The 25906-nt window shown below is 56.1% G+C and overlaps 3 protein-coding genes and 1 pseudogene across 3 annotated transcripts; 2 read left to right on the top strand and 2 right to left on the bottom strand.

Annotated features, from left to right (window-relative positions):
- Positions 1-2740: 2740 nt before the first annotated feature.
- RGS19 (regulator of G-protein signaling 19) lies at positions 2741-4855 on the top strand. The gene is made up of 5 exons (XM_006896910.1): positions 2741-2770; positions 2901-3046; positions 4153-4227; positions 4358-4592; positions 4664-4855. Exons 1-5 carry the CDS (start codon positions 2741-2743, stop codon positions 4853-4855), a joined length of 678 nt encoding a protein of 225 aa, XP_006896972.1.
- Positions 4856-6175: 1320 nt separating this feature from the next.
- On the bottom strand, positions 6176-15418 carry TCEA2 (transcription elongation factor A (SII), 2). The gene is made up of 10 exons (XM_006896957.1): positions 15344-15418; positions 14898-15023; positions 9306-9368; positions 9096-9201; positions 8425-8512; positions 7720-7850; positions 7489-7545; positions 6986-7140; positions 6774-6920; positions 6176-6256 (listed from the first exon to the last, which is right to left on the bottom strand). The coding sequence occupies exons 1-10, from the start codon at positions 15416-15418 to the stop codon at positions 6176-6178; spliced, it is 1029 nt and encodes a 342-aa protein (XP_006897019.1).
- Positions 15419-15443: 25 nt separating this feature from the next.
- On the top strand, positions 15444-16736 carry SOX18 (SRY (sex determining region Y)-box 18). Its single transcript, XM_006896906.1, has 2 exons — positions 15444-15780; positions 15955-16736. Exons 1-2 carry the CDS (start codon positions 15444-15446, stop codon positions 16734-16736), a joined length of 1119 nt encoding a protein of 372 aa, XP_006896968.1.
- A 7844-nt stretch (positions 16737-24580) lies between these two features.
- On the bottom strand, positions 24581-25416 carry LOC102843877 (annotated as a pseudogene).
- Positions 25417-25906: the final 490 nt, after the last annotated feature.

Raw genomic sequence — 25906 nt, 5'->3', positions numbered from 1 at the left:
GGTGAGTGCGCGCGTGCGCGGCCCCGGGGCGCGGCTCCGCTCCTGGCCCGGGGCTGTCGGGGGAACACCGGGACCCCGCGTCCTGCGGCCGCACCCGGACTTTCCACCCCAGGCCCACGTGGACCTGGGCTGCGGCGGGCCTGGACCCCTCCTCGCGAGGGGGAAGGACGCGGCACCGGTTCCCCTTTTTCTGCAGCTCTAAGCTCACTCAGCGATTGCTCAAAGGTGGGGGCCGGAAGGGCCCAGGTTTCCGCGTCTCCCGCCTGCCCTGCCCCAGTGGGGAGGGGCCGCAGCGGGACGCCCTCCGTCCCCGTCCCAGCTGGACCTGGACGCTGCTCAGCCCTGCATTCTGGCGGGGAGGTGCTGCGCCCCCCCCCTCCCCCGGCCCAGCCGATCCAGCCTATCCAGCCTATTGGGTCTCCCATACCGGCCCCCAGACGCCGCAGGAGTGACTCCTGCCGTCTGACCGAGTCCAGGCTGCTGTGCACGCCCCTTCGGAGGCCAGGGTGGGGCCACCGAGAACCTGCCCCTCCTGCCCCCACCCCACCCTAGGGTCGCTGGTGAGTGAGGCGCTGAGGCAAAGCGAGTTCCTTAAGATGGGTGGGGGCGTCAAAAGCAGCTTCTGAGATCTCGAGGGGGTTTGACCCACAATTGTTGGGGCAAGCAGAGAACAAGAAGGTCTCCTAGACTTGGAGAAGGCCAGGCCGGGGCTCCCCCAGCCAGACTAGCTGGAATGGGTAGCAGGTAGGAGAGGCCTGGGTGGGATCCGAAGGAGTGGTTCCCCCCAAAGACTATAGCATTTGTTTCTGGGATTGTCACATTTTCTTACTCTTTTTTTTTTTTTTTTTTTTGGACTGAGCAGCTCAAAGCGTTCCTTTTCCTTCTGTGGCTTGGAGCAGAGACACTCCCAGGGGACACTGGTCCCCAGGGTTGGGACTGGCTGCCTATCCACGCTCTCCATCTCAGACTAGGGGCGTGTAGACTGGGGAAAAGGGGAGTCCTCCTAACACCAGAGGAGACAGGAGCACCCTAACTCAGACTCCATGTCTTCACAGACAGGAGATATCTCAGGGCATCATGGATGCCCTAGGAAGTGGGGAACCTCAGTGACCTGGGAGGCCACAGAGCCACGTTTAGGGCCAGACCAAGGCCGTGGGAGGCAGGAACTTGGATCCCATCATCTAGCCCTGCGCTCCAGATAGACCCCCCCCCTTCCCAAGTCCATGCAGGTTGGAGGGAAGGGAAGGGGGACAGGACTGGGCTCCCTCTTAAAGTGGGGGTGGGGTGGAGGAGGAAGTCAGTGCTGGCTGGGGTACAGCTGCAGACCTCAGACATTGCCACACTCCTTCCCCCTAGAATCTTGACCCCAGAGAGAGCAGACTCTTTACCCACCAGGACTGGAGGGCCTCCCTCTCCAAAATTATTAAAGTCAGGCATACAGTGAAAATCAAGGCCCTAGAAGACCCTGTGCCCTCAGAACCCATTCTTTCTGGGCTTACCACATACCAGGCTGAAGAGGAGCATTGTACCTAAGTGTTGCCACATGAGGCCAAGCAGAGGCCCCAGAGGTAGTCTTGGAGGTCCAAGAGACCAGTGTGGGAATGGGACATCCAGTGAGAAAACAGTGAAGCAGGCGAATGCAGTCATGGTGGTGTGGGCAGGGGTTATTTAAAACCCATCCTGTGCAGAGAGTTTGGGCTCTTTGCATGAGACATGGGTGTGATAGCCTCCCCTGTGATAGCCTCCCACTCCTGCCACCACCATCCACCCCTGCAGTGATGCCACCATCCAGCCATGTACCACTGTCCAAAGTACAGACCACACAGGCCAGAAGAGCTGGCTTGGGACCCTGTGTTCCCCAGAACCCATCTGAGCTGGTCCACCCTATACCAGATCAGGACTCGACTGACAGCAGGCGTCCCCTCCCTGGGCCTGGCACCCCAGCCTGGCACACCCTGTGGTAGAGCCCTTGCCATAGTGGTTTCCGCTGCCTGTAAGAGGCAGGTGGGCGGGGGTGATGCAGAGATACTGGGCACAGGCTAAGAAGGCAGTACCATGGGGCAGGGAATCCTGGGAAAGTGATACTCAGAGCCTAGAGTGAGAAAGTGGGGGCCAGGACCAGTTCTTCCGAATGCTCACCCTGCCCTACTTCCAACACCCCCCAGGAAATCCAGCCTCACTTAGTCCCTCCACACACAGGCCCAGATGCACCCAACACCATCCCCATCCACAGGAACTTCTAGACCTGAGGCAGGTTTGGGACTCTTCATGGGGAGCAACCCAACCAGCCTCCACAGTCTGGGCAGAAAACTCTGGATGGAGGGAGCTGGAGGGCTCTACAGGCTGCCACCTCACAACTCTCGGGGCCCCAGCCGCCATGGGGAGGGGCAGAAAACTGGAAACCAAGAAAGAGGAACCCAGGCTTCCGGCTTCCAGGGACTATGCTTAAAGGAGTATCCTGTAACCCAGGCCGAGAGAGGCCTCCTCTGGGGCTCAGGGCAAGGATGAAACCAGCTGCTACAGCCCTCTTCCCCACTGGCCTGAGCCCCCAGTCCTGGCGTATCTGAAATTAGGGAGAGCCAGGGCTGGAGGTGAGAGGCAGAGAGCTCTCAGGGCCCACAGGGGCTGGCAGGGACCAAGGTCCGGGTTCTCAACCTCAGCCTCTCTCCCTAGAGGCCCAACAGTGGTGAAGGCCCTGGAGCAGGCAACACAGAGCCCAGGGGACCTTCCTGTCCCACCCATGCCCACCCCGCATGAGGCTGAGACACAGGTGGGACATCACTCCCTGGTTGCAGTGGGAGGGCCCAAGTTGGGGCAGGGTCACATCCCAGGGGCCACAACCCCCAAGGGAGGGACCACGCTGGTGTGTGTGTCCTCGGCTGAGCCATCATCTCCCACAGCACGCCGGGCCCGAGGAGGCGGACCAGCCGCCTTCCATGTCCAGTCATGGTGCTGCGCCCACAGCTGCCACTCCTGCAGCCACCCTTGCTGCCCCCAGCCGCAACCCCTGCTGTTTGTGTTGGTGCTGCTGCTGCAGCTGCTCCTGGTATGTGGAGGGCAGGGTGCAGGGGCTGGGGTGCACGCAGTGAAAAGCAGGAGCCCAGGATACAATGAGAAGGGGAGGTGCAGGGACCTGGAGTTACACAGGGTGGAGCAGGAGCCTGGGATGCATGAGGGTGTGTGCAGAGCGGGGCATACACAGGTGAGTGCATGGGGTGAGGTTCACAGAGACTGCACAGGGGTGAATGCAAGGTCCTGGGAGGACCCAGAGAAGATGAGGGGTGGGTCTCAGGGGACCCTGAGGTTGGAAGAAGGACTGAGAATGAGCTTAAGGGTGTGCAGTGGTGATGACCAGGGTCAGAGGTGCATGGAGGCCTGAACAGGGCTACCCCAGCCCCCTTGGCCCATCCAGAGGTGCAGGCTGTGGGCAGAACAGCCCTATCTTGCCCAAATCCCTCCAAGAGACTCAGGGCGCTGAGAACATGCCTATGGACAGGGACCAGGCCCACACCTGTGACCATGTGCTCAGCAGACATTTATCAACATCACTGGGAGTCAGGCCAAGCGGGGGTCATGAGGCAGGGGCACAGAAGAGTACAGGTCTGAAACTCAGACCCTGGGCCGTGGAGTGGGCATGGTGCTGGGGTTCAGGTGAACTGAGCCTGGGAAGATGAGAAGGAGCTTCTTCAGGGGCAGAGGTCCTGGGACAAGATGGTGGTTTTAGGTAGATTAGCAACTGGACAAGACACTTGATGGAGGGAAGAAGAGAGCAATTAACAGTAACTGGACCCTCTTCCCAGGCAGGAGGTAAAGGAAACAAGATACCAATGTCTTGTTCCCTCAGCCAGCCCTGTTCCCTCAACCCATGTCTACCTATGCACCTCATCCTGTCCCCTCTCACCTGTGTCTGCATGTGCACTTAGCCCTGCCTCAATACCTGTGTCAATGTGCACCTGGTCCTACTGCCTTACACCTGGTGTCTGCTCACGTGTCTATGAGCATAGGCTTTACTGGGTCCATATACTTGTCTGTCCTGAGGTTTGTCTGTGTCTGGCTGTGTGCTGAGAGCTCATGTGTTTGTGCCAAAGGTCCACATGCCCCTGTGTGTGCATGTGTCCTGAGCCCAAGCAGTCACCTCTTTTCTGGTGTTAGGAACGAGGAGAGGCGGAGAGCTTGGCGGGCCTCTCGGGAGACCAAGCTGCAGCCCCTCCCCAGCTGTGAAGCATGGTGAGCGCCAGCCCTTGTGTGCACATGAGGTGGGCGTGAGTGGGTGTGGACATGTGAGCATGTGTGTGCATCCTCAAGTCAGGGACGGAGGGCTGGGAGCAGCACCTGGCCTAATAGCTGCTGCTCGTAGCACTGCACCGAGCCCTGAGGAGGTGCGCAGCTGGGCACAGTCCTTTGACAAGCTGATGCACAGCCCTGCTGGTCGCAACGTGTTCCGTGAGTTCCTGCGTACAGAGTACAGTGAGGAGAACATGCTATTCTGGCTTGCCTGCGAGGAGCTCAAGGCCGAGGCCAACCAACATGTGGTGGACGAGAAGGCACGGCTCATCTATGAGGACTATGTATCCATCCTCTCCCCCAAGGAGGTGCGTGATGCCAGGGCAGGGCAGGGCGTGGAGGGTGGGCATGCCAGGCCCTGACCCTGCGCCACCCACAGGTGAGCCTGGATTCTCGTGTTCGCGAGGGCATCAACAAGAGGATGCAGGAGCCATCTGCACACACTTTCGATGATGCCCAGCTGCAGATCTACACTCTCATGCACAGAGACTCCTACCCGCGCTTCCTCGGCTCCCCGGCCTACCGTGCTCTGCTGCTCCACGGGCCCACCGCATCCTGTTCCGAGGCCTGAGTCGGCCTGAGTACCAGGACATGCGGGCCACAGATAGCCTTCCATGGAGGTTCAGCTACTGTCTCCTGGCTTAGTCCTTGAAGCCAGGCAGGGACTCCAGGCATCCCAGCTCCAGCAGAGGGAAGAAGGGATATCTCCCTCAGCCTAGTGGGCAACACATCCCTCTCTACCCCAAGAAGGAAGACCCCTCTCCAGGGGCACCTCTAGCTGGGAGAACTTTTGCTGGATAATAGAATTTATACTCTATTGTCATGACTCGTGGTGCCCCAGACTCGAGGTGCCCTGCACCCCGGGTTCAGACAACAACCCCAGAAGAAGGCTGAGGCAACAAGTGTTCCCTTTTATTTTGTTCAAACACCTGAAAGCTGGAAGTATCCTGTGTGTTCTACCAAAAAAAAGGAAAAAAGGTGTTCATATTTATCTCCATGCCTAGCTAAAAGATGTCTTATTACTGAACATATTTTTAAAGCAAAGACTTGTGCCTCCTTCCATTGTTCCCAGGTGGGGCAGCAGTTGTCTCCTCACCATGTGTCAGCCAGGCACAGGTACCACGACGCAGCAGCCTGGCCTGGACCCTCTCCACACAGCCTCCCCCAGTGTGACCTTGACCCAATGTACTGGGTATGCTTCCTCCGGCCACTCTGGGACCTTTAGTCATCTATCCCTCCAAGGAGCCAAGCAGTTCAGAACTGACCCGTGCCTTGAGAAGACTCCCCACGTGGGGCTTGCCCATTGCCTCTGAGGAAACACCAGGGGAAGGAGCAGGGAACAAGAGAATGAGAAGCCACCCAGGAGGGTGCGTCCAAGGGAGCCAGGTCCAAGCTTCCAAAACCCAGGGCTGGCAGGCAGGTAGGATGGCTGTCTGTCTGGGACTCTGTGTGGACATGTCCCCTGCCCTGGCAGTCACATGTCCAGCTTGGCCTGTCACACACACACCCCTGGGTGCACAAGCCATGTCCACCTCCATGTGCAGGCCCTCAGCAATCCCTCTGAGGTTCATCAGCATTCCCTGGCAGCCACTGTCCAAAGGGTTCCCAGATTGGGAGAGCTGTCCACAGCAGTGGGGACATACTGGATGTGGAGGACAGGGACATCAGCGAGATGTAAAGAAACATTTAATAATTTGGACTAGTGGGGAGTGATACACACCAAGTGTGGGCTCCCTGGGCAATGAGGCAGCCCTAGGGGAGACAGTGGCAGATGCAGGCACGTACACAGGTTCAGCAGAACTGTGGGGAGTCAGGCATGAGACTTGGGCCCTACCACACTAGTAACAATGCCTGACCCAAATACCCAGGTCCTGCCCACCCCAACCCAGGCTTAGCCCACCTTCCAGCGGTTTCCACACTCATTGCAGACAACAAATGTGGTCATGGGCTCATCAGAGCTTCGAGTCTGCACCTGTGAGGGGAGTAGGGCGAAGAGCTGCACTTACAAGGGAGTGTGTGGGGATCTGCACCTGTCGGAGGGATGTCTAGGAGCTGTACCTGTTGGGGGAGGTGTCTCTAGGGGCTGCAGCTGTAGAGGGGAGGTATCTGAAGGGGCTGCACCTGTTGGGGGGATCTGTAGGGGCTGCACCTGTGCGGGGGGGTTTTTGTAGGGGCTGCATCTGTGGGGGGGATGTATGTGAGAAGCCCCTGGACCTGCTGCTTAGGGTGGCCTCTGACTCACAGGAGGCTTGGAGGGAATGCTGATGCCCCCAGGTGGCACCTTTAATTGAGGGCTGTGCACCATAGTGTGGGCTATAGAGAAGAGTCCAGGGGAGGGGGTGACTTTCCATGAACTACTGGAGCCCATATAGCCCCCAGAACACCTCCGAGTCCATCCACTACACCTCACTTCTAGAGTGACTGCTGTACCAGACAGGGTCCCCAGCCTGAGGACACTGCTTTCTCGAGCAGACTCAGGGGAGGCCCACCTGGGTGTAGGTGCAACTCTTCCTCCTGCATCTGTTGCAAGTGAAGAGGTCAGTGTGGGTTCCACCAGTACGGGCCATCTGGTGTTCACGAATGGCCTCCCTGGTCATGGCCTTTCGGATTTCCTTCAGCTCATCACTGGCCATCTCCTGGGGAGTCACAAGTCAGTTAAGCATCCCTGCAGCCCTTGGTCCCTGAAGGCCCAGCGGCTTACCTCCGAGGTCATCTCAGCGATGCGCTGTGGTGCAATAGAGCCACAGAGCACGCTCCGCCGCAGCCCTGGGTTCTTGGCGTCCTTCAAATTGGAGATGCGACTTCTTACACGGTTCTTGTACTTGACATCTGTACACCCCACGTTCCGGAAGATGCGTGCACCGCTAAGGAGCCTGGCTGTCCCGAAGGGCAGGGCTGAAGCGGGGTCCCCATGGACTTCCCCTCCCCGCAGGTTAGGACAGGTTCCCCATGGATGTCCCCTCCCCATGGGGACATGGAGACCTGAGCTAGGATAAAGAAGCCAGCTCTACCGTCGTGCTCTGCCAACATGTTAGGACAGGCCCCTTAATGCAGTTGCCTGCTCTGGCCTGGAGAAGAGTCAACCTAACCATTCCCCCCTGGAAGGATGTGGCCACTCTGCCCAGACAGATGGCTGACCATGACAGCTGATGACCACGAGGGGGCGCCAGACCCACTAGGCCCCAGGTGCATTTGGAAGGATATAGTCCTCTATCTGGGCGGACAGGTGCTCACAGTCTGCGCCGATGGCCACGTGGTCCTCTGCAAGAGGTAGTCCTGATCAGCTGCATCTGCTGACCTCCACCCGCCCAACACCCAGGTTGCAAAGGTGACATGGTGTCGCAAAGACCCTGCCAGCCTCAAGGACCCTCTAGAGCATGTCCAAGCCCTGGTAGGAAGCCAGATGGACACCTGGGCATGGCCAAAGACACTCACGGTCTGTTTGCAGGGCAGTGGCCAACATTTGGCGGCACTTGCTGCGCACAGCATCGCAGGTAACAGGTGTTGGGGGAAACGTGGTCATCCGAGGGGTCACGGGAGTCCTGGGCAGCTCCAGCCTATTGTGGCTAGCCAGGGAATCACAGTGCTCAAACACAGGCCCCGGTGCACCCCTACGTTGCACCCAGAACTGGAGGCTGGGATGAGACAGCGGTGGTCCAAGGACTGTACCGACCACAGCCCCAGCCACCCTAAGGGAGATTCCCCCACCTTGAGAAAGACCCCACCCACCCTCCCTTGGGGAGAACCCACCAGAGGGTTCTAGCCACCTGTTTTGTCCCAAAAACAGGATTGGGACTTCCAAGGCTAGCTCCCAGGTGACTCCTCCAGGTACAGATCACAGGCTCTCATGTAGGGCCACCAGCATACACACTCTTGGGGAGGGCAAGCTGCTCCAGGCCTCTCCCCACTTGTCCCCTCCCCACAGGCCCCTACATAGTTCAATTGATGCCCTCATCTGCCCCTGATTGCCTTCTCCACAGCAGCCACCTGGCCCATTACCCAGCTCTACGCCAGAACAGGAGTCACAGGAGGGCTGAGTAAAGGAGGGGCAAAACCCTTCAAGAACATCTCCTTTGGAGGCCAAAATGTGGGAACTTGGGGGGTTGAGCTGGAACAGGTGCCCCTGCCCCCTAGGCGCACCTGTGGGACTTTGTCCTGGAGGCATCCTTCACCAGCGATGAGGCCAGGGGCTTATTCCTCAGGTCCCCAGCTTTAGTGTTTGAAACATCTGTGGTCCCCAAAAACAGTGGGAAGGAGCTGAGCAGGGCCATCCAGGAAGCCAGTCACACTGCAGCTTCATCCCCCAGGTCACATCTGGCCTGGAGGCCATCAGGAGCTCCCAGGGGCTCCTTGTTAACACAGCCCTCTCCCAGCCCCCTTCACCTCTATGTTCCTGTCACTCAGTGATGCCCCTTCCACCAAAGGCCATCCATCATCACTCCCCATACTAATTCCTGCAGCCTCTTGGGACGAGCCCAGAGTGCCACTGAGCTTTAAGGACCCAGCAAAGTGGTAGCAGTGTGCTCAGAACACTGGCTCTGAGCACGACCAGCAAGGCACTGTCTCGCTTGGACCAGGAGGGCAGAGCACAAGTGTACACAGGAGCCCTCTCTCTCTCTCTCTGCGGAACTCTGGCTTCCTCCTTGCTGGCCTTCATGGCCTCCTGACATGACTGGGCTCTTGCAGCACATGGCCCTGCTCTCTCCCCACATGCCCTAGCTCTCCAGGGTCTCCTCTCCCACAACTTCCACCTGCCTAAACCCCTGATGGCCTGACCCCAGAGCCCAATTGTCCCCAGGGCCTGACCGCACCCAGGAGTTTCTTCCAGGACTTGATGAGCGACTTGGCTAGGGCAATAACCTCTTCATCCGAGCTCTGCTTTCGAAGAGCATTGACCGACATCCCAATATGAGTGGACTAGGGAAGGAGAGGGATCATCACCAGAACCCACAGGGCAGGGCCTGGGTCAGTGATTCCCAGACCCAGTGCCCTCCAAGCCCATCCCAGGCCCGGGCACTCACTTGCAGCAGGTGTAGGGTCATGGGCATGGTCTTCAGCTGCCGCAGCAAATCCACAACTCCTTCCTGGGGTGAGGAACTTCAACTCAACACTCTGCATGGAAGGTCAGCAGGACCCCCCCCCCCTCTTCTCTTACATATCAAGAGCCCACACCCAGAAGCTCAGGTCCCGGGACTTCCTAACCTCCCATGTCCACATTTCATCATGTCACCAACCCAGGCCTGGAGTGTTACCTCAAGGAGCAGGTGTCAGACCATCTCTACCTCCTAACCACATGCCCTGGGGTGGGAGGCATCTCATACAGCGCAGGAAAAGTAGAGCTGCCCCCCACGACAATATCTCCCAGTTCCAGGTCCCCTTCTCACCTTCTCGAGTCAACCCAGGGCCAAGCCTAACGTACCTCCACACATGGACCATGTATCTGTCCCCACTAGTCTCCCTTCACCCTGTCCATGTCCAAACCCAAGGCACAGAAACTCCTCCCCATCCCTACTGTCCCCAGGCATGCCTGGCAGCCCCAGAGCCTTTGTACCTCACTCCTCCCTCAAAGCTCACATAGCACCTCCTCAGGGACCCTTCTCTACAAAAAGCATGTCCATACCCAAGTGGTCCCTGCTCCTATCATTCTGCCCTCTTAGAGGAATCCTATCACACCTCTGATGTCTCCCATACATGAGGGATGAGCAACCCACCCATCAGCTTGGGCCACATCTGGCACCTTCAAGCAAGGTCCGCACTTCATCCTACTAAGCAGGTCCTGCCCTATGGGCTACATACTGGGGCGTCAGAGGGGACAAGTGGCTCCTATCCCTGCTGTGCCTTCCCTGCATTCACCCAATCTTTGGGAGATGCCTTTACTCAGCCTGCGGTACTTTGAAAGTTCACGGGGAACTGGCCCTCAGGCTCCTGGAATGTAGACAACACAGGGCCCGATGCTGAATGAATGAATGAATGAGGTAGCTTCTTCTTGGAGGAGGGCCACAGATCCCAGACAAAAGTTACAGTCACCAGAGATGCAAGATTCCACTTCACTTTCCACAATCACATGTATATGCCAGTGTTTCCACACCATGGGCCCCTGTCTGAGGGTGGGCAGTCTCTTAAGAGTTATTGCAGGTTTTAGGGCTCTGACCATTTGTTGTACCCTGCTGGCAGGCTGTGCACCAAGAATGCTTTTCCTGTAGGTGTGATGGCTGCCAAGGTCAGGGAGCTGAAGTTTTGAGCCCAGAGCCCCAACAAGACTGGCTTCTCTTAGAGCTTGAAGGACACAATCTCCAAGAGTACTCAGTGATCTCTGACCAGCAGGACAGAGGGTCTGGCCATGGCCTCCACCTCCCAGGGCTCACACAGCCCCCCACTGCCTGTGAGGGATTTGCACACCCACCCAGCCCAGCCGAAATGGCTGAGTCCTACCATAGAAAGGGATAATTTATTGGATTACCCGGGGTTTGTAGGGTGGGATGCAGGGGGAGACCTTTCTGCACCATGGGTGGGACGTGAGTGGAGCTGAGCCAGAAGGCAAGCACTGAGGGTTAGGGTGGGGGATGCCAGAGCTGGGAGCTGCCGGGAATCGATAATAGTGGATGTGCATCCACTACTCACCCATACACACATGCCCACTACTTACACACACACACACACACCCTACTGCTCACATACAGGTCACACATGCTTACTATTCATACTCACACATACACCCATGTCCACTACTCTTTCATACACACACATACACCCCCTACATGTACACCCACCACTCATTCAACACACACTTCTACTACTCACAAAGGTCCATGACTCACACACACACACACACACACACTACTTTCTTACACACACACATACATGCCCACTACTCACACACACACATATAAATGCCAAGTACACAAATTCCCACTACTCATACACACACAGGCCTACTACACACACACACATTGCTCACACACACACTAAACACACACATCTGCCACTACACACACATGCCTACTACCCACATACACCCCCCTACTACTCACACATATCCCCCACTACTCACACATGTACATCCACTACTCATTCAACACACTCTTCCACTATTCACAAAAGTCCATGGTGCACACACACCTCTCTTTTTCTCTCTCTCACACACACACACTACTTTCTTACACACACACATATAAAAGCCAAGTACAAGATTCCCACTACTCTTTCTCTCTCTCACACACACACACTACTTTCTTACACACACACATATAAAAGCCAAGTACAAGATTCCCACTACTCTTTCTCTCTCTCACACACACACATGCCCACTACACACACATTCCTACTACCCACACATACAAACCCCACTGCTCACACACACACGCCCACTGCACACACATCCACTAGTCACACACACATGCCCACTGCGCGCGCACACACACACACCTGCCACTACACACACATGCCGACTCACACACACAAATGCCCAGTACACATATGCCCTCTACTTACAAACACACATGTCCACTACTCACACAAACACACACTACTCTGACACACATCTGCCCACTACGCACACACATACACATATGCCCGCTGCTTACACACTAATCCCTCCAGGCCTCTCCCTCCTGCATAATTAGGCCTCCCTGGGAAAACACAAAACACCTCTGACCTGCTCTAACTCCTACAGACCCCCAAGACTGACACAGGAGAGCAGGAACAGGTAAACCTTCCTGGGTCCAGACATAGTCTCTGGTGACACACGTGTGCTCTGAGGCCAGGTGGCTCCCACAGTGACCCTCCCCCACTGCTATTCTGGTGGCCCAGCAAACAGGGGCTGCCCTGCCATCACCAGGAGACAGCACCACTCAGAGGCTGAGTGGGTCCACAGCCAGTGTCTTAGGTGATAGACGGCCCTGTCACCCAGAGCCTCAGTTGACAGTGGGTCCCCCACTCCTAAAGCAGAGGCCCCAGGGCCCCCAGCACATGGTAATTGGTCCCAGCCTCTCAGTTCTGTAGTTGCTGGAGCTTGCTGGCATGAGCCTGTGAGGTCTTTGCCCCGGGCGGCGCCTGGGAGGTCCCGCTGCCCCCACCCAGAGCCACTGAAGGGGACGCCCAGCATCTTCTGTGAGCTCTTCCAGAGGCTAGAGATCTGGTCTCAGCTGAGGGAGGAGCTTGAGCAAGGGCTAGAGGATAATGTTCATTTCATAGCCACCCCATAGAGAAACTGAGGACTGCAGATAGGGTCCCTTCCCAAGGAAAGCTGGCAGCATGTCCAGGCCAGGCCAGCTTCAGGCAGGAGCACCCAGTGGCTAAGAATAATCCTAGATTCATGAGTTACCTGGATAAGCAGGGACCACTGCTCATGACAGGAGAGATGTCCAGAGCCCATCCCTTTGTGGGCAGAAGCAAGGGCCTCCTTGAGAAGAAACCCCAGACCAGGCCTCACCTCCTTTCACAGCTGTTCCCTTGATGCCACATTCCACCTCTACACACACAGACATGCTCCCCCCACATGTGCATAAGCAAGCGTGCGCGCGCACGCGCGCGCACACACACACACACACAGGTTCCCTCAGCACCAAATCCACCACACACACACACACACACACACATGTGCTAGTGCACGTGCAAGCACACACACACACGGCTGTTCTCAGAGCACCAGAGTCCACCTCCCTCACTCTGTGCACAGACATGCAGACATGTTCACAGGCACACATACACACTCACACACAGATACGTACACACACAGTGGTTCCCTTGGCACCAGAGTCTACCTCACTTTATGCACAGACACACAGAAACACACACACATTTGGTGGTTCCCTCAGTGCCAAGTTCTACCTCACCTTACACACACACACACACACACACACACACACACACTTTCCCTTGGCACCGGAGTCCACCTCTCTCTATGCACACAGACATGTATGTTCACACACACGCACACAGTGGTCCTCTCAACACACCCACCAACATCGTGCAGGATCTGGGTCAGAATCATGCCTTTGGCAGCCTCTGTTCAGTGACTAGATCCCCCACTAGGCAGCAAACTTGGAAAGCACTCCAAAGGCCCTGTCCTGTCCTCCACTGGCAAGCTTACAGGACATGACAGTCAGACACCTGAGTTGCACAGCCTGGTCCAGAAGAAGGTCACTGAATGGTGCCAGTCAATTGGTCTGGAAGGAAGTGAGGTAATGCTGGGCACAGCCTCCAGAGGAATTGCAAGTCCACCCCAGCATGGGAGGGCTACAAGGAGGGGGTACTGGAGGTGCCTTCGCAGGCTTGGTGTCCAGGGCACCTTCACCTCAGGCCAGCTGCTGCCAGCTACACAGCCCTTAGCCATTCCAACGTGACTCACAGGCTTCAGGGGCTTTTTGAGAAAGCGCCATACAGCCTTCCATAGTGGTTGCACTATTTTACACTCTCACCAGCAGAGAAGGATTCCAGTGTCTCTTCAGCCACACCAGCATTTGTTGTTTGCTGCTCTGTTAAATTTTGCTATTCTTACTGGGGTGAGATGATAGCTCATAGTTGCTTTGATTTGCATCTCTCTAAAAGCTAGGGATTTTTAGCATTTCTTCATGTATTTGTTGGCCATCTGAATGTCTTTGAAGTGTCTGTTCATATCCTGTGCCCATTTTTCAATTGGGTTATTTACCTTTATCTTGTTGTGGTGCTTGAGTATTTTATAAATTCTAGATATGTCCCTTATCAGACATGTCATTACCAAATATTTTTTCCCAATCTGTGGCTTTCCTTTTTACTCTATTGGAGAAGTTTTTAGATGTGCATAGGGATTTGATTCTTAGAATGTCCCGTTCATCTATTTTATCCTCTACTGGTTGTAGATTTTTCAGGATGCTTGGAAGACTGTTTATGTTGTGGATTAGGACTTTTAGAGTTCTGCCAAGCTTTTCTTTAATGAAATGTGTAGTCCTTGGTTTTAGTCCTAGGTCCATGATCCATTTTAAGTTGGTTTTTGTGTATGGAGTGAGGTGTGGATCTTGCTTGAGTTTTCTACAGGTAGTTTTCCAATTTTGCCAGCACTATTTGTTAAAAAGGTTGTCATTACTCCACTTAACTGATTTCTTCTCTTTGTCAAAAATCAATTGGCCATTGGTAGATGGGCTGATTTCTAGATTTTCTATCTATTCCATTGATCTATGTGTCTGTCATTATACCAGTACCACGCTGTCTTGACCACCAAGGCAGTGTAGTAGGATTTGAAATCAGGGAGTGAGATGCCTCCTACCTTATTTCTCTTTTTAAGGTGTGCTTTCCTTCCACCCCAAATGAAATTGGAAATTGCCTTTTCCATCTTGTTGAAGAATGGAATTGGTATTTGTATTGGGATTGCATTGAATGTGTAAATTGCCTTTGGTAGTATTCTCATTTTCACAATATTGATGGCCCTACTTCTAAACAGGCCCTGGGGTGGCTGCATGGCTCAGCTCTGTGTGCCCCACCCCTTGGTCTTTGTCCAGGGCCTCTGTCCTTCTCCCTTCCCAAATCCAGAGCAGGTGGTCTCTGTGTGGGAAGGGGCGCCAGGACAGCATCCTCCTTGAAGCCTACCCAGGTGATGTGGTTAGCATGAATGAACGCGGGAGTGGGGAGGGGTGGACCAGGGTGCCGCCTTTCCCACGCTGCGGCAGACGTTTGATGCTGATGCCAGAGAGGACCTCCTGGCCACCAGGCCAGGGTGTCCCTGAGAACCGGGTGTTGAAACAGGCGCCCTTCTCCAGAATGACCTGGAGGGGAGGCCTGGTATTCAGCTGGCCTCAAAGATCACCCTCATCTACCACCCGGAGCGACTTCGTGGGTGGGGCGACGACAGCTCTGCTTGAAAGGCCACCATCCCTAAGACAAGCCTCCCTCCAGGCCCTGTTGCATCTGCAGCCCCTTCCGACTCGGGGGTCTCTCCCTCAGAGAGGGAGGGAGTAGAGGCGCGTGAGAGCGGCCAGAAGGAATCCAACCGAGAAGAAAGGAGCCCCCGGGGAAGGGGCGGCCCAGCCCGCGCCCCGCCTGCCCGGCGCCCATTGGCCCCGCTCTGCTATATCTGGGCGCCTGCCGGGCGCCAGGCCACCTCCACCGCCGCTCGCCGCCCACCCACCGCCGCCCGCCGAGCTCCGCGCTCCGCGCTCATCCTGCCCAGGCCGCGCCCAGCTGGAATGCAGAGATTGTCGCCCGGCTACGGAGCACAGGACGAGCCGCCTGCCCGCCGCGACTGTGCATGGGCCCCAGGCCCCGGGGCCGCCGCTGAGCCGCGTGGCCTCCCCGCCGCCGCCGCCGCCGCCGCCGCCGTCGCTGCGCCGTCCAGCCCGCCTCACAGCCCCGAGTCAGGGCGCTATGGCCCCAGTCTGGCCGGCCGTGGGGAGCGCCACGGGGCCGACGAATCGCGCATCCGGCGACCCATGAACGCCTTCATGGTGTGGGCAAAGGATGAGCGCAAGCGGTTGGCACAGCAGAATCCAGACCTGCACAATGCGGTTCTCAGCAAGATGCTGGGTGAGCTGTGGAGGCTGGACGTGGGGACACGGGCGGGGGAGAAATCTAGAGCGGGAGGAATGAAGGAGCCAGGCGGGCGGGGGCTGTGCGGCCGCGCAGCCAGGACGCACTGAGGGCCTTGCAAGACCACTCCCCCCCCCCCATTCCCCTAACAGCTCCTCTCCTGGCCCACAGGCAAAGCGTGGAAGGAGCTGAGTGTCACAGACAAGCGGCCCTTCGTGGAGGAGGCCGAGCGACTGCGCGTGCAGCACCTGCACGACCATCCCAACTATAAGTACCGTCCGCGACGCAAGAAGCAGGCGCGCAAGGCCCGGCGGCTGGAACCCGGCCTCCTGCTCCCGGGCCTGACTCGGCAGCCTGAGCCTTTCCCTCCAGCTCCCGGTCCACTCCGCGCCTTCAGCGAGCTACCTACGCTGGGCGCAGAGCTCGACGGCCTGGGGCTCCCCACCCCCGAGCGCTCGCCACTGGATGGCCTGGAGCCCAACGAAGCTTCCTTCTTTCCGCCGCCAACCGAGGACTGCGCTCTGCGGCCCTTCCGCGCTCCCTTTTCTCCCGCGGAGCGGTCTCGGGATCTGGGCGGCTGCTACGGGGCGCCCCTGGCTGAAGCACTGCGGACCGCGCCGCCTCCCACTGGCCTCTACTACGGCACCCTAGGCGCGCACGGGTCAGCTCCGTACCCGGGGCCTCTGTCACCGCCACCCGAGGCCCCGCCGCTGGAGGGCGCGGCCGAGCCGCTGGGGCCAGCCCCGGAGCTGTGGGCGGACTTGGACCTCACCGAGTTCGACCAGTACCTCAACTGCAACCGGACTCGGCCGGATGCTGCTGCGCTCCCATACCACATGGCGCTGGCCAAGCTGGGCCCGCGCGCCATGTCCTGCCCCGAGGAGAGCAGTCTGATCTCCGCGCTGTCAGATGCCAGCAGCGCCGTGTACTACAGCGCCTGTATCTCAGGCTAGGCGGCCGCCCGGCCTTGTTTACGTGCCGCGCTTAGCCCACGCTGCCATCACGACCGCATTGCTGCCCAACTCTGCTCTTTTGCTCTCTCAGATGGCTTCACACATTGCGACCCTGTGAACACATGAGTCGTCCAAGCCTGCTGGTGGCCTTGTGCCCTTTCCGCCGCCCTCGCTGGCCCTTTTTCTGGGCTCTGCGAGCACAACCCTCAGGTGTGTCTGGGACCACTCCAGGGTTTTTTGTAGGAATCCTGGCCTTGAGACATGTTGGTATGCCCCGCCAAGGTTGTTTTTAAAGTGCCTGATTATTTTCCTGCAGTGCGTTTCCCAGATCCAGACTGAAGGTTTTAGTTTGTCTTTTTTTATACATGTAATAATACAATGTATTTAATTTTTAGTTAAACTTTTAATTGTTTTCCCTTAAGGTTTACTGTGACCAGAAGCATCATTGTATCAAGGGCTTTTAAAACACAGCACAAGAATTAACAATGTATGTTCCAAAGGAGGAAAGGGAGCTGAGATCTCCTGGTAGCCCCCTCCCTTGGGGTCTCCTTGGCCTTTGAGGCTGCAATAAAGTGCCTCCAGCCCCTTATACACTGGTCTGCTAGTTGAGGGTGTGGTGTGGCACCAGGGGCCCTGGACCTGCCTTTCCCTGTGACCTCCCCCATGGAGCCCATCCCCAGAATGAGTGTCCAATTGGGTGTGTACCATTACACAAAGTGAGGGGTCAGGACTTGACATGAGCCACTCTCCCAGATTCTCCTGCTCCACCCCCGACTTGACAACTGTTGAGACCTGGACAATCACCCATTTCCTCTTTCTAAAGCCCCTTTAAACTCTAGGACTGCCAGGACAGGACTCCTGAATGAGGAACCAGTAGGTTGAAACCTCTATCAGACTCAACCTCTGGGGCCCGATCAGTACCTCTTGCTCAGTGTCCTAAAGAGAAGTGTCCGTGAGGTTGTGCTGGCCTATGGTCTTGCTCCTGGGGTGCTCCATCCGTCCCAGGACTGGGGTTCAGGCCTCACATCTGAGTCTCCAGTCCTGCACCTCATCCCCAGGGGTCCCCAGAACTGGATGCCATCTTCTGGTTTCCCTTCTGGGTCACACCCTCACTATTGCATGCATCACCAGCTCCATCCTGGTGTTCCCCAGGGAGGATGATCTGGCAGGGATGAGGCCTGGGCCATTCGACGTGACTGCTGGTACAGCCACTTGCTCTGCGGACCTTGGCAAGTCTTCCAAGTGTCCTCCTGGCCCAGCCTGCCCCAACGCTCCAATACAAGGTGGGGGTACATTAAGGTGGCCCTGGACAGAAAGCAGTCACAGCTCCATCAGTCCTGTGAAGGCCATCTAGGTCAGTGTGTGTGTGTGTGTGTGTGTGTGTGTGTGTGTGTGTGTGCATGTATGAGAAAGAGAAAGAGCGAGCAAGAGCACGCAAGCCAGTATGCACATTTGCATATGAGTGTGCACCATATGTGTGTACCACTGGACCCTCTGCCCAGTACCTTCTCGGGAAGTACGCTGTGGGGACACTAGCCTCAACCCCAACTGCTGCAAACAACCCTAATCTACCCTACCCTGATTGCCTTCTTCCCCACGCTCCTCCTGAGTTGGGCCACGAACAGATTCAAGAGGCCTATGTCCTTCTGGGAGCTTCAGTAGCTCAGTAACAGTTTGTATGCCCCTGCTGCCCATGTGAGGTCCTGCATGACTCCCATTACTCCCCCTACACCCCATCCAATGGAGCAGTCAGGAAATTGGGGTCTGGGAGTAAATTCTGACACCCCCATGCTAACACCCCTTAGGCTACTCTCTGGGACACCAATGAGACATGTGAGGACCATCATCCCTCTCACTCACCTGACCTCTACAAAGCTATGGGGCAGGAGAGTGCAGAGGGTGAGTCACACAGGGAAGGAAGCCCCTCCCTTCCTTTCCATCTGGCTGTTCCACCTCCATGGCAACTGAACCAGGAAGACCTGGTTCAGATCTACACCAGACTCTAGGGCACAAGTGTGTATTTGTCAGCATGTTCACACTTGTGTATCCTTCACCTGGTCTAATTTGAGAATGTTGTCACCTGTCCATTAGCTTTAATTCCCCCACCTTTAATGCCAGCTGCTAGCTGGTTCCCATTTCCAGTGTCCAGGATTTGCATGCTCTGGACATTTCACATGCACAGGCCACTTGTGGTCTCTTGTGCCTTGTTCCTCTCATCCGAGGACCTTGCTCTGTTTTGGTTGAGGGCTGCTCCATTGCAAGGACCATGCTACTCTTTTTTTTTTAACCACATTGTCTTTATGGGTGTGTCCACCTTTGTGGGGGCTGCTGCTGTGAGTACTGCATGCAAGTTTTTTTGCTGATGTGTTTTCACTAATGATGCATAAAGTTGTGTTTCAGCTGAAGAGAAGCCTGCACTAGGAGACTGGAGTCCACACAAGAGCATCCCCAAAGACAGACCCAAAGCATCTGGTCTCAAAACCCAAACAGGTCCTATGACCAGGGCCTGCAGGGACTAATGCCCTCAGGCTAAACCCTGTCCTTACCCTCCATCCAGAAACGGAGGGGCTTGGCCATGTGAAGGGAGAGAAGGTGGTGGGAGGGGTGGGAGCAGTCCAGCTTCCTCTCAACCTCAGGAAGTCTGTGTAAACCCTCCAGATTCCAGGGAAGCTCATGTGGGAAGGGGGTGATATGGGCAGAGCAAACAGAGTAGGCCAGCTCCTGCTACTGCCACCCTACCATCCTACCTCCTCCACGTCCACTCCTCTCCCTCTTCCAGACCCTGCCAGCCCTCTGCACAGTTCCTCTTTCTTGCCCAGTCCCATTGGGTGATCCCATCCCCCTTCTCCCCAGTAGCATAGTGTCTTTGTCTTCCTGCCCCACTCATCACAGCCAGTCCCCTTCACTGCCCTCTCCTGGACCCCGGGCCCTTTTGGTCTCTGGCAACCCCACCGGAGGAACCCTGGCCGCCCCTTTCTTCCACGCCCCTCCGGCCCTGTGCACGAGAAAACAGGAAGGGGTGCGCGGCGGCAGCGCAGGAAGCCACCGGCGGGCGCGGCGCTTATCTCAGGACACAGCTCAGAGCCCTGGCCCCCGGCCCATGCTGCCGGCAGGCAGGGGGCGCCTAGGATTCCTCGTACCACTCACCTGACCAGGTACCCTGACCCAGCTGAGGCTCCGAGGTTCACCCCGCAAACCACAAATGCCACAAATAGACCATAAGGTGACCCTAGCTGAGAAGAGGTCCCCTAAAGAAAGGCACACAGGCATATAAATAAGCATGTCCACCTGTCAAGGCCCTGACCTCCTTATTCCCCCTCCCTGCCCCCCAAGGGCTGGCTTCCCACAGGTGCAACCGCCCTGTGGCTCTTCATGGTGTCAGTGGAGAGGGGTCTGTTGTTTGGGATTTTTGTGTGTGGGGGTGTTTGGGTTTTTTTTGTTTTGTTTTGTTTTTAATTTCCTGGACAGTGGGCAGTATGGAGCAGTCCTGGAGGCCACTGCAGGGACAATGGCCTCAGAACTAGGCACTCCAGGCCCCTCCCTCCCAGGGGTTTTTGCTTCCTGGGCTTGTTTGTTTCACTGTCAGCTGGACCACCAGGGGCTCAGGCCTCCAAGCACTGGGGGCAGCAGAGCTGTGTCTCTGGGGCCCCTAAAGGTCTCTGTGGGGAGTTGCCTGTCCCCAAAGGGCCTCACACCATCCTCTCTTCCCAGGCAGCTCAGCAAGGCTGGGCCAACAGGGCAGAAGGGATTCTGAGCCTGGAGGGGACCAGGAGCAGGGAAGATCAGAGGCTTGGAGAGGGAGTGGCCAGGGGGGAGAGAGGGCTGGAACCAGCTGAGGTGGGAGGTATAACAGGAACACACACATGGCAAAGTCAAGGCTAGGGCTCTGGTTTTGAGCATCTAGAGAGCAGCTTGCCAGATGCTCCGGTTCCAGATGGTTTTTTTTTTCCCAAAGGCTCCGCATCAGGGGGTAGGAGCCCCATTTGTCCTTCAAAGCCACCAATCCCTCCTTCCTGTCCTCATGTGGGGGGTCCAGCTCCCTCTACCACCCAAGCACAGCCCCTCTCTATGCTGTAGTCCCCATCTCGTGAACATAAGCGAGTGTGAACGTGTGTCCCCAGAACACCTCGTGTGTGTGATGTCCCCTCTGCATCCCCAGTTACCTTGAGAGAGAGAGAGAGACAGAGAGTGTGTGTGTGCCCAGCCTGCCTCATGTGTCCATGTGTGTTCCCTCTATATGTGTCCAGTGAAGCTGGTGTGTGAGTTTGTATGTGTGTCCCTAGACCATCTTGTGTATATACACACATCCCTAGTCCACTTCATATGTGTGTGAGTGTGTGAGTGTGTGCGTGTGTATATGTGTACCCAGTCGACCTTGTCTATATGTGTGTGTGTGTGAGTGTGTATATGTGTACCCAGTCGACCTTGTCTATGCATGTCCCCTCTGAATGCCCAGTCTTGCGTATGTGTATATATATCTGTATCCCTTGTGTATCCCCAGCCCATCTTGCCTGTTCATGTGTGTGTATGGGAAGCCAAATTTGATATTAAATATTTGTAATAAACAGGACACTACTTCGGGTTATGAGGGAGGTTGATATCAGCTGGAATTAATCCTTAAGCATTACGGCAATCCTTAAGCGTTTACAGGATTTTTGTATTGCCCCTCTCTCGCCTGTATTGGATTCTCTTTGTGATTTACTTCCTGGCAATTTTCAATAAAGGCAGGAAAGCTGGAATCGACAGGCAGTTCCCTTCAGTGGTTCGAGAACTGTTTGCCTCCTGCTTTACCTCTTTTTTTCTCCTACATTCCTGGTGTGCTGTCTCTTTATTAATACTTATAAAAATACTTTACCTTCAGTCTGCAACCTATGTGTCCTCTCTGTGCTTAGTATAACTCATGTGTGTGCATGTGTGTGGCCATTCTGTGTGTATGCATTTGTGGAACTCCTCTATGTACCCAGTTCACTCTGTATGTGTGTGCCCCTAGCTCACCCCACTTAACATGGTATCACAGAAGAGGAATCAGAGAGCAGGCATGTCAGAGACTGTCCATGTGCTGTCACTACTTGCTTTAGCCAATCCTTCTTTGTCCTTACCCTGTGGAGCTCACTGAGAGGGCAGGGGAAGGGGACAAGGTACAAGCAGCAGCTCTGAAGTGAAGTGAAAATAGACAGAGCGCCAGGCATCAAAGGCACAGGCAGGCTGGGGTGGGGCTGGGCTGCCAGGGAGTGTTGACACACATACATAGACATCCACACATCAACAGACCTGCACACACATACACACACCAACACCTACACAGATCCCATACACACAGAGACCCCACACACCACACTGATCCTGTGTAGACACAAAACACACACACATGCACCTGTGAGCTCATACTGTGCACACTAACTCACATCCCCCCACTCCCCCCACAGACACTGCATGCCACAGCTATCCTGTGTAGAAACATTGAAACACACACACCTGTGCATACACATGGATCCTGCAAATTCATGAGCTAACACACAGGCACACGTGCAACCCTATGCAAACACAGAAGGGACTCTCATCTCTGTGCAGACAGATGGGCACACTGAGCTCTGCGCATAGGAATGGGCACTCTCAGCTGTGTGTGTGTGTGTACATGGGTGGGGACTGTCGGGTCCTGTTCACATGTATGGGCACTCAGCCCTGTATACACACAGATGGACACTCACAGCCCTGTGTACGCACAATGGACACTCTCAGCCCTGTGTACACATTAATGGGAACCCTCAGCCCTATGTATGCATGATGGACACTCTCAGCCCTGTGTACACACGGTGGACACTGTGAGCTATATGTACACAAATGGACTCTCTCAGCCCTGTGTACACACAATTGGACACTCTTAGCTGTGTGTGGACAGCATGGGTGAGCACCCCCAGCTCTGTGTAAGCACAGCTGTTAACACAAATGAGAACTCAGCCTTATGTATACACAGAGATGTGTATCTCTACATGCACACAGATGGGCACCCTCAGCTCTGTGTACACATCCCTAAAGAGTATCACAGAACACTCACCCAACATACTTGTACCTGTTTGCACACACTCAGGGTCATCTTTCTGAATGAATCTCATAGAAGCGCACAAGAGAGAAAGGTAGAGTTAGGATGCAGGGCACCATCCTGGGAGCAGTTATGGGTACAGCAGTCCTTTGGTCCAAGATTCCAGATGTGTGGCCAATATGGTGGCCTAGGCTTTGGTTTTCATGGAAAAACTTGTGAGCATCCGTGTTGTCTGTCCCTATTACTACTGCCTTCAGCACAGCTCTTTTACTCTGAACAGCCTAGAGCCAGCCCAAAGGCCAGACTCAGGCGCCACCGCAAGGGATTGCTCTCCTCATGGGCACTGGGATTTGATTAAGTGTAACAGCAATAAGCTGGCTGGCTCTGCGGACACTACCTCTTCCCTTTTCTGGCCCCTTAGAGACTGCTATTCTGCTGCCCACACAATATTGTGCCAGTCAAACTAGTATTTCTCCAGCCCCAGTAAAAAACCTTGCCCACTACCCACAGGGCCCTGGCCTACTCATGTGCTCAGGTCAGAAACTGCATAGTGGCCTGAACTTTTCCTTCATCCTTTCCTGTCCAGGGTCCATGCCAGCCCACCACATGAGGCCCATGCCCTAAGCAACCCCAATGACCAGTCTCTAGACGCAGTGCCACCTGCTACAGGCCAGATCATCTGGGTGCCTCTCCAGATCAAACTCTTGCCAGTTTCTGCCCTCTCTCTACCTACAACCTTCCAGCCCCATCTACTGGATACTGTACCACACTAGGAACTCAAAGCCCTCCTCACAGTCCTCAGAATGCTTACACTGGCATGTGAGGTTGATTGTGACGGGTCTCTTGGCTATGTGTGAACCAGCAAACAGGAACAGCTGGACACCCGCTGTCCTGAATTTGTCTCTGTGGGACACATTCAGGGTAGATGGTGCACTGGAAGTCATCTCACTCATTCACTGGCTAGCCATACAATTTGCAATGTATAGGAACCATCCTTGTGCATACTACGTTTAACACATCCAGGCCAGGGTTTGGCTTTCCAAGTTCATGTGCAGCTCAAGCTGATACTCATGGAGGTGTCCACCCTCCAGATGGCTCCTGCTCAGACACACCCAGGGAGAGATAAGGAAGGATGACAGGGGTAAGGGGGTGAAGTCAGGGGGCGGGACGATGCAGGTGTGGGGTACAATTCACAGGCACCCCTTCTTAGTCTGGTGTGCAGGGTGGCTAAGCCTCATATCCCACAAGCAGCTGATAAAAGGCTGTGGTTGGGGACATCCCATTCCATGGGCAACTGCACATAGCAATGCAAGAGACAGTGAGTTGTAGGGAGACTGGTCAGAAGCGTGGGGGGGGGAGGGGGCGGATGTCTCTGGGATAGGAAATGACCTGGCCCAGCACTCTGGCTTCCCTCCAGCTGGTTTCCTATATCCGGTTGTTTTGCATCGTCTTTCTCTCCCCCATGGGGGGCCCCTCCCCTCCCTGGACTGAAGGGTCTGGGGTCCCAGGAGGGCTAAAGGACAGCATGCCCTTCTCCATCCACTCCATGTCCTGTGCTTGCCCCCTGCCACTCAGGTGTGGAAGCGCTAGTGTGACCCACCCCAACTGTGTCCTGGCCCCTCCCAGTTAGGGCGCAGACCCTGGGTGGCCCTAAGCCCACACTGGACCAATGAAAACAGTAGACCTGGAGGGTCATCTCTCTTTATTGAGATCTTAAGAGCCCTCAGACCCTGTGGACCCTGGGAAGGCCGTGACAAGGGCAGAAGCCAATGTCTCCACACAGTGATCATTATAACTTCCGAGGTTATGACCTGCTCTTCTCCCACCAAAGGCACCCCAAGAACAGTGGGAGCGGGCCCGCCGGGACACAGCCTGTTCTGTAGGGCGGGGCCATGAGCTGGTCGTTGGGCCCTAGGAGCTTCCTTTGTCCTTTGGACGCTGCGCGAACAGCTTCTCCCAGCAGGTGGCGACGGCGTCCAGGGCGCGTAGCAGGAGCCTTCTTCGACCGCCACGTCTCCGGACAGGAAACCTCTCCGACCATCGCGGGTTCCGCTGTTGGGAGCTGAGTGATCAGCGTGTGTGGTGGCTGCCCAGCCACAGCTCCCGTCCAGTTCACAGGGAAGGGAGTCGTGCTGGACGGAATAGGGCTGGGGCCTGTCTGGCCACTCCCACTCCCACACGCGCACAGGGAGGCGCACCTGGTGAGGCGCCCTACAGTGGCGCCGCATCACCGCCTCAGTGCGCACTGCCACGGTCCACGCTGCTTTCTCCAGGGAGCCGCGACGGTCCCCAGACACAGCCCTGCGCAGTGTCTGACCCAGGGACGCGATGGACATGAGAATACTGTGTTCCTAAGGAGGGGCATGGGGATACTGGTGAGCAGGTGCACCGCTGCTCAGCCCACTGTAGGCGCATGCAGGCCCCTTGTACCTTCTGGGCTCTACAGGAGGCCCCAGCCCGATCCCGCCACCGCTGGTGAGAAGCGAAATGCTGGTGTTTGGAGCCCTCCGCCCCAGCCCTGGCCCGCCTCACTGCGCTCTGCAGGTCCTTAAAGATGACTGCACGGTAGTGGTGGAGCACGTCTGGAATACTACAGGCTCGACCTGCTCCGACTGGGGCAACTCCCAGCAGTACCAGCATTAGCGCGCAGAGCGCAGGCCAAGGGCACACCTGGAGGGGACATGGGTGAGGGAAGTGGGCTTCAGGATGGGGATAGGGTGATTGGGCAGGCAACCACCCAGAGAGAAACCTCTGTTCCAGCCTTAGGTAACTGATGAAACTGAGCAGGAACTCCAGGCTACAAACAAGGAAAACCTCTGAACAGGAGCGCCACCGACAGACAAGGCAGAGCCTGGACAGCAGAGGTTAGCATAAAGACCAGCGCAGGTGGTGCTGGGGTGTAGAAGGCAAGGTATGCCCACCCAAGGCTGCCCATCCAAGCGGGGATAACTCTCAGGGAACCCTGGCCTGAGTCCTTGGCCACAACCTGGGGTCCAGTTAGCTGTCCTTGATCTGTTCTGGGTATCACCCTCCCTGAACTCAGCCTACCTCCACCAGCCTGGGGAGCAGAAGACCCAGACTCTTCTGGGGTCTCTCTGCTCCGGTCAGGGCTTCACTGGCTTTGTATCCC

This window comes from Elephantulus edwardii, unplaced genomic scaffold, assembly GCF_000299155.1.
Source record: "Elephantulus edwardii isolate Elephantulus edwardi_28Jun2011 unplaced genomic scaffold, EleEdw1.0 scaffold00193, whole genome shotgun sequence".
Classification (NCBI taxonomy): Eukaryota; Metazoa; Chordata; class Mammalia; order Macroscelidea; family Macroscelididae; genus Elephantulus; species Elephantulus edwardii.
The sequence above is the reverse complement of the archived record's forward strand: the minus strand, read 5'-3'. Positions and strand labels throughout refer to the sequence as shown.

Excerpts from the sequence above, each read along its gene's own strand:
- RGS19 (XM_006896910.1), top strand. The coding sequence starts at position 2,741 with ATGCCCACCCCGCATGAGGCTGAGACACAG. Across the intron at positions 2,771-2,900 it reads CGCATGAGGCTGAGACACAG|CACGCCGGGCCCGAGGAGGC; the intron begins GTGGGACATCAC and ends CATCTCCCACAG. Across the intron at positions 4,228-4,357 it reads CTCCCCAGCTGTGAAGCATG|CACTGCACCGAGCCCTGAGG; the intron begins GTGAGCGCCAGC and ends TGCTGCTCGTAG.
- TCEA2 (XM_006896957.1), bottom strand. The coding sequence starts at position 15,418 with ATGAGCGCGGAGCGCGGAGCTCGGCGGGCGGCGGTGGGTGGGCGGCGA. Across the intron at positions 8,513-9,095 it reads GTCCTGGAAGAAACTCCTGG|ATGTTTCAAACACTAAAGCT; the intron begins GTGCGGTCAGGC and ends TGGGGACCACAG. Across the intron at positions 6,921-6,985 it reads TCGCTGAGATGACCTCGGAG|GAGATGGCCAGTGATGAGCT; the intron begins GTAAGCCGCTGG and ends GTGACTCCCCAG.
- SOX18 (XM_006896906.1), top strand. The coding sequence starts at position 15,444 with ATGCAGAGATTGTCGCCCGGCTACGGAGCACAGGACGAGCCGCCTGCC. Across the intron at positions 15,781-15,954 it reads GGTTCTCAGCAAGATGCTGG|GCAAAGCGTGGAAGGAGCTG; the intron begins GTGAGCTGTGGA and ends CCTGGCCCACAG.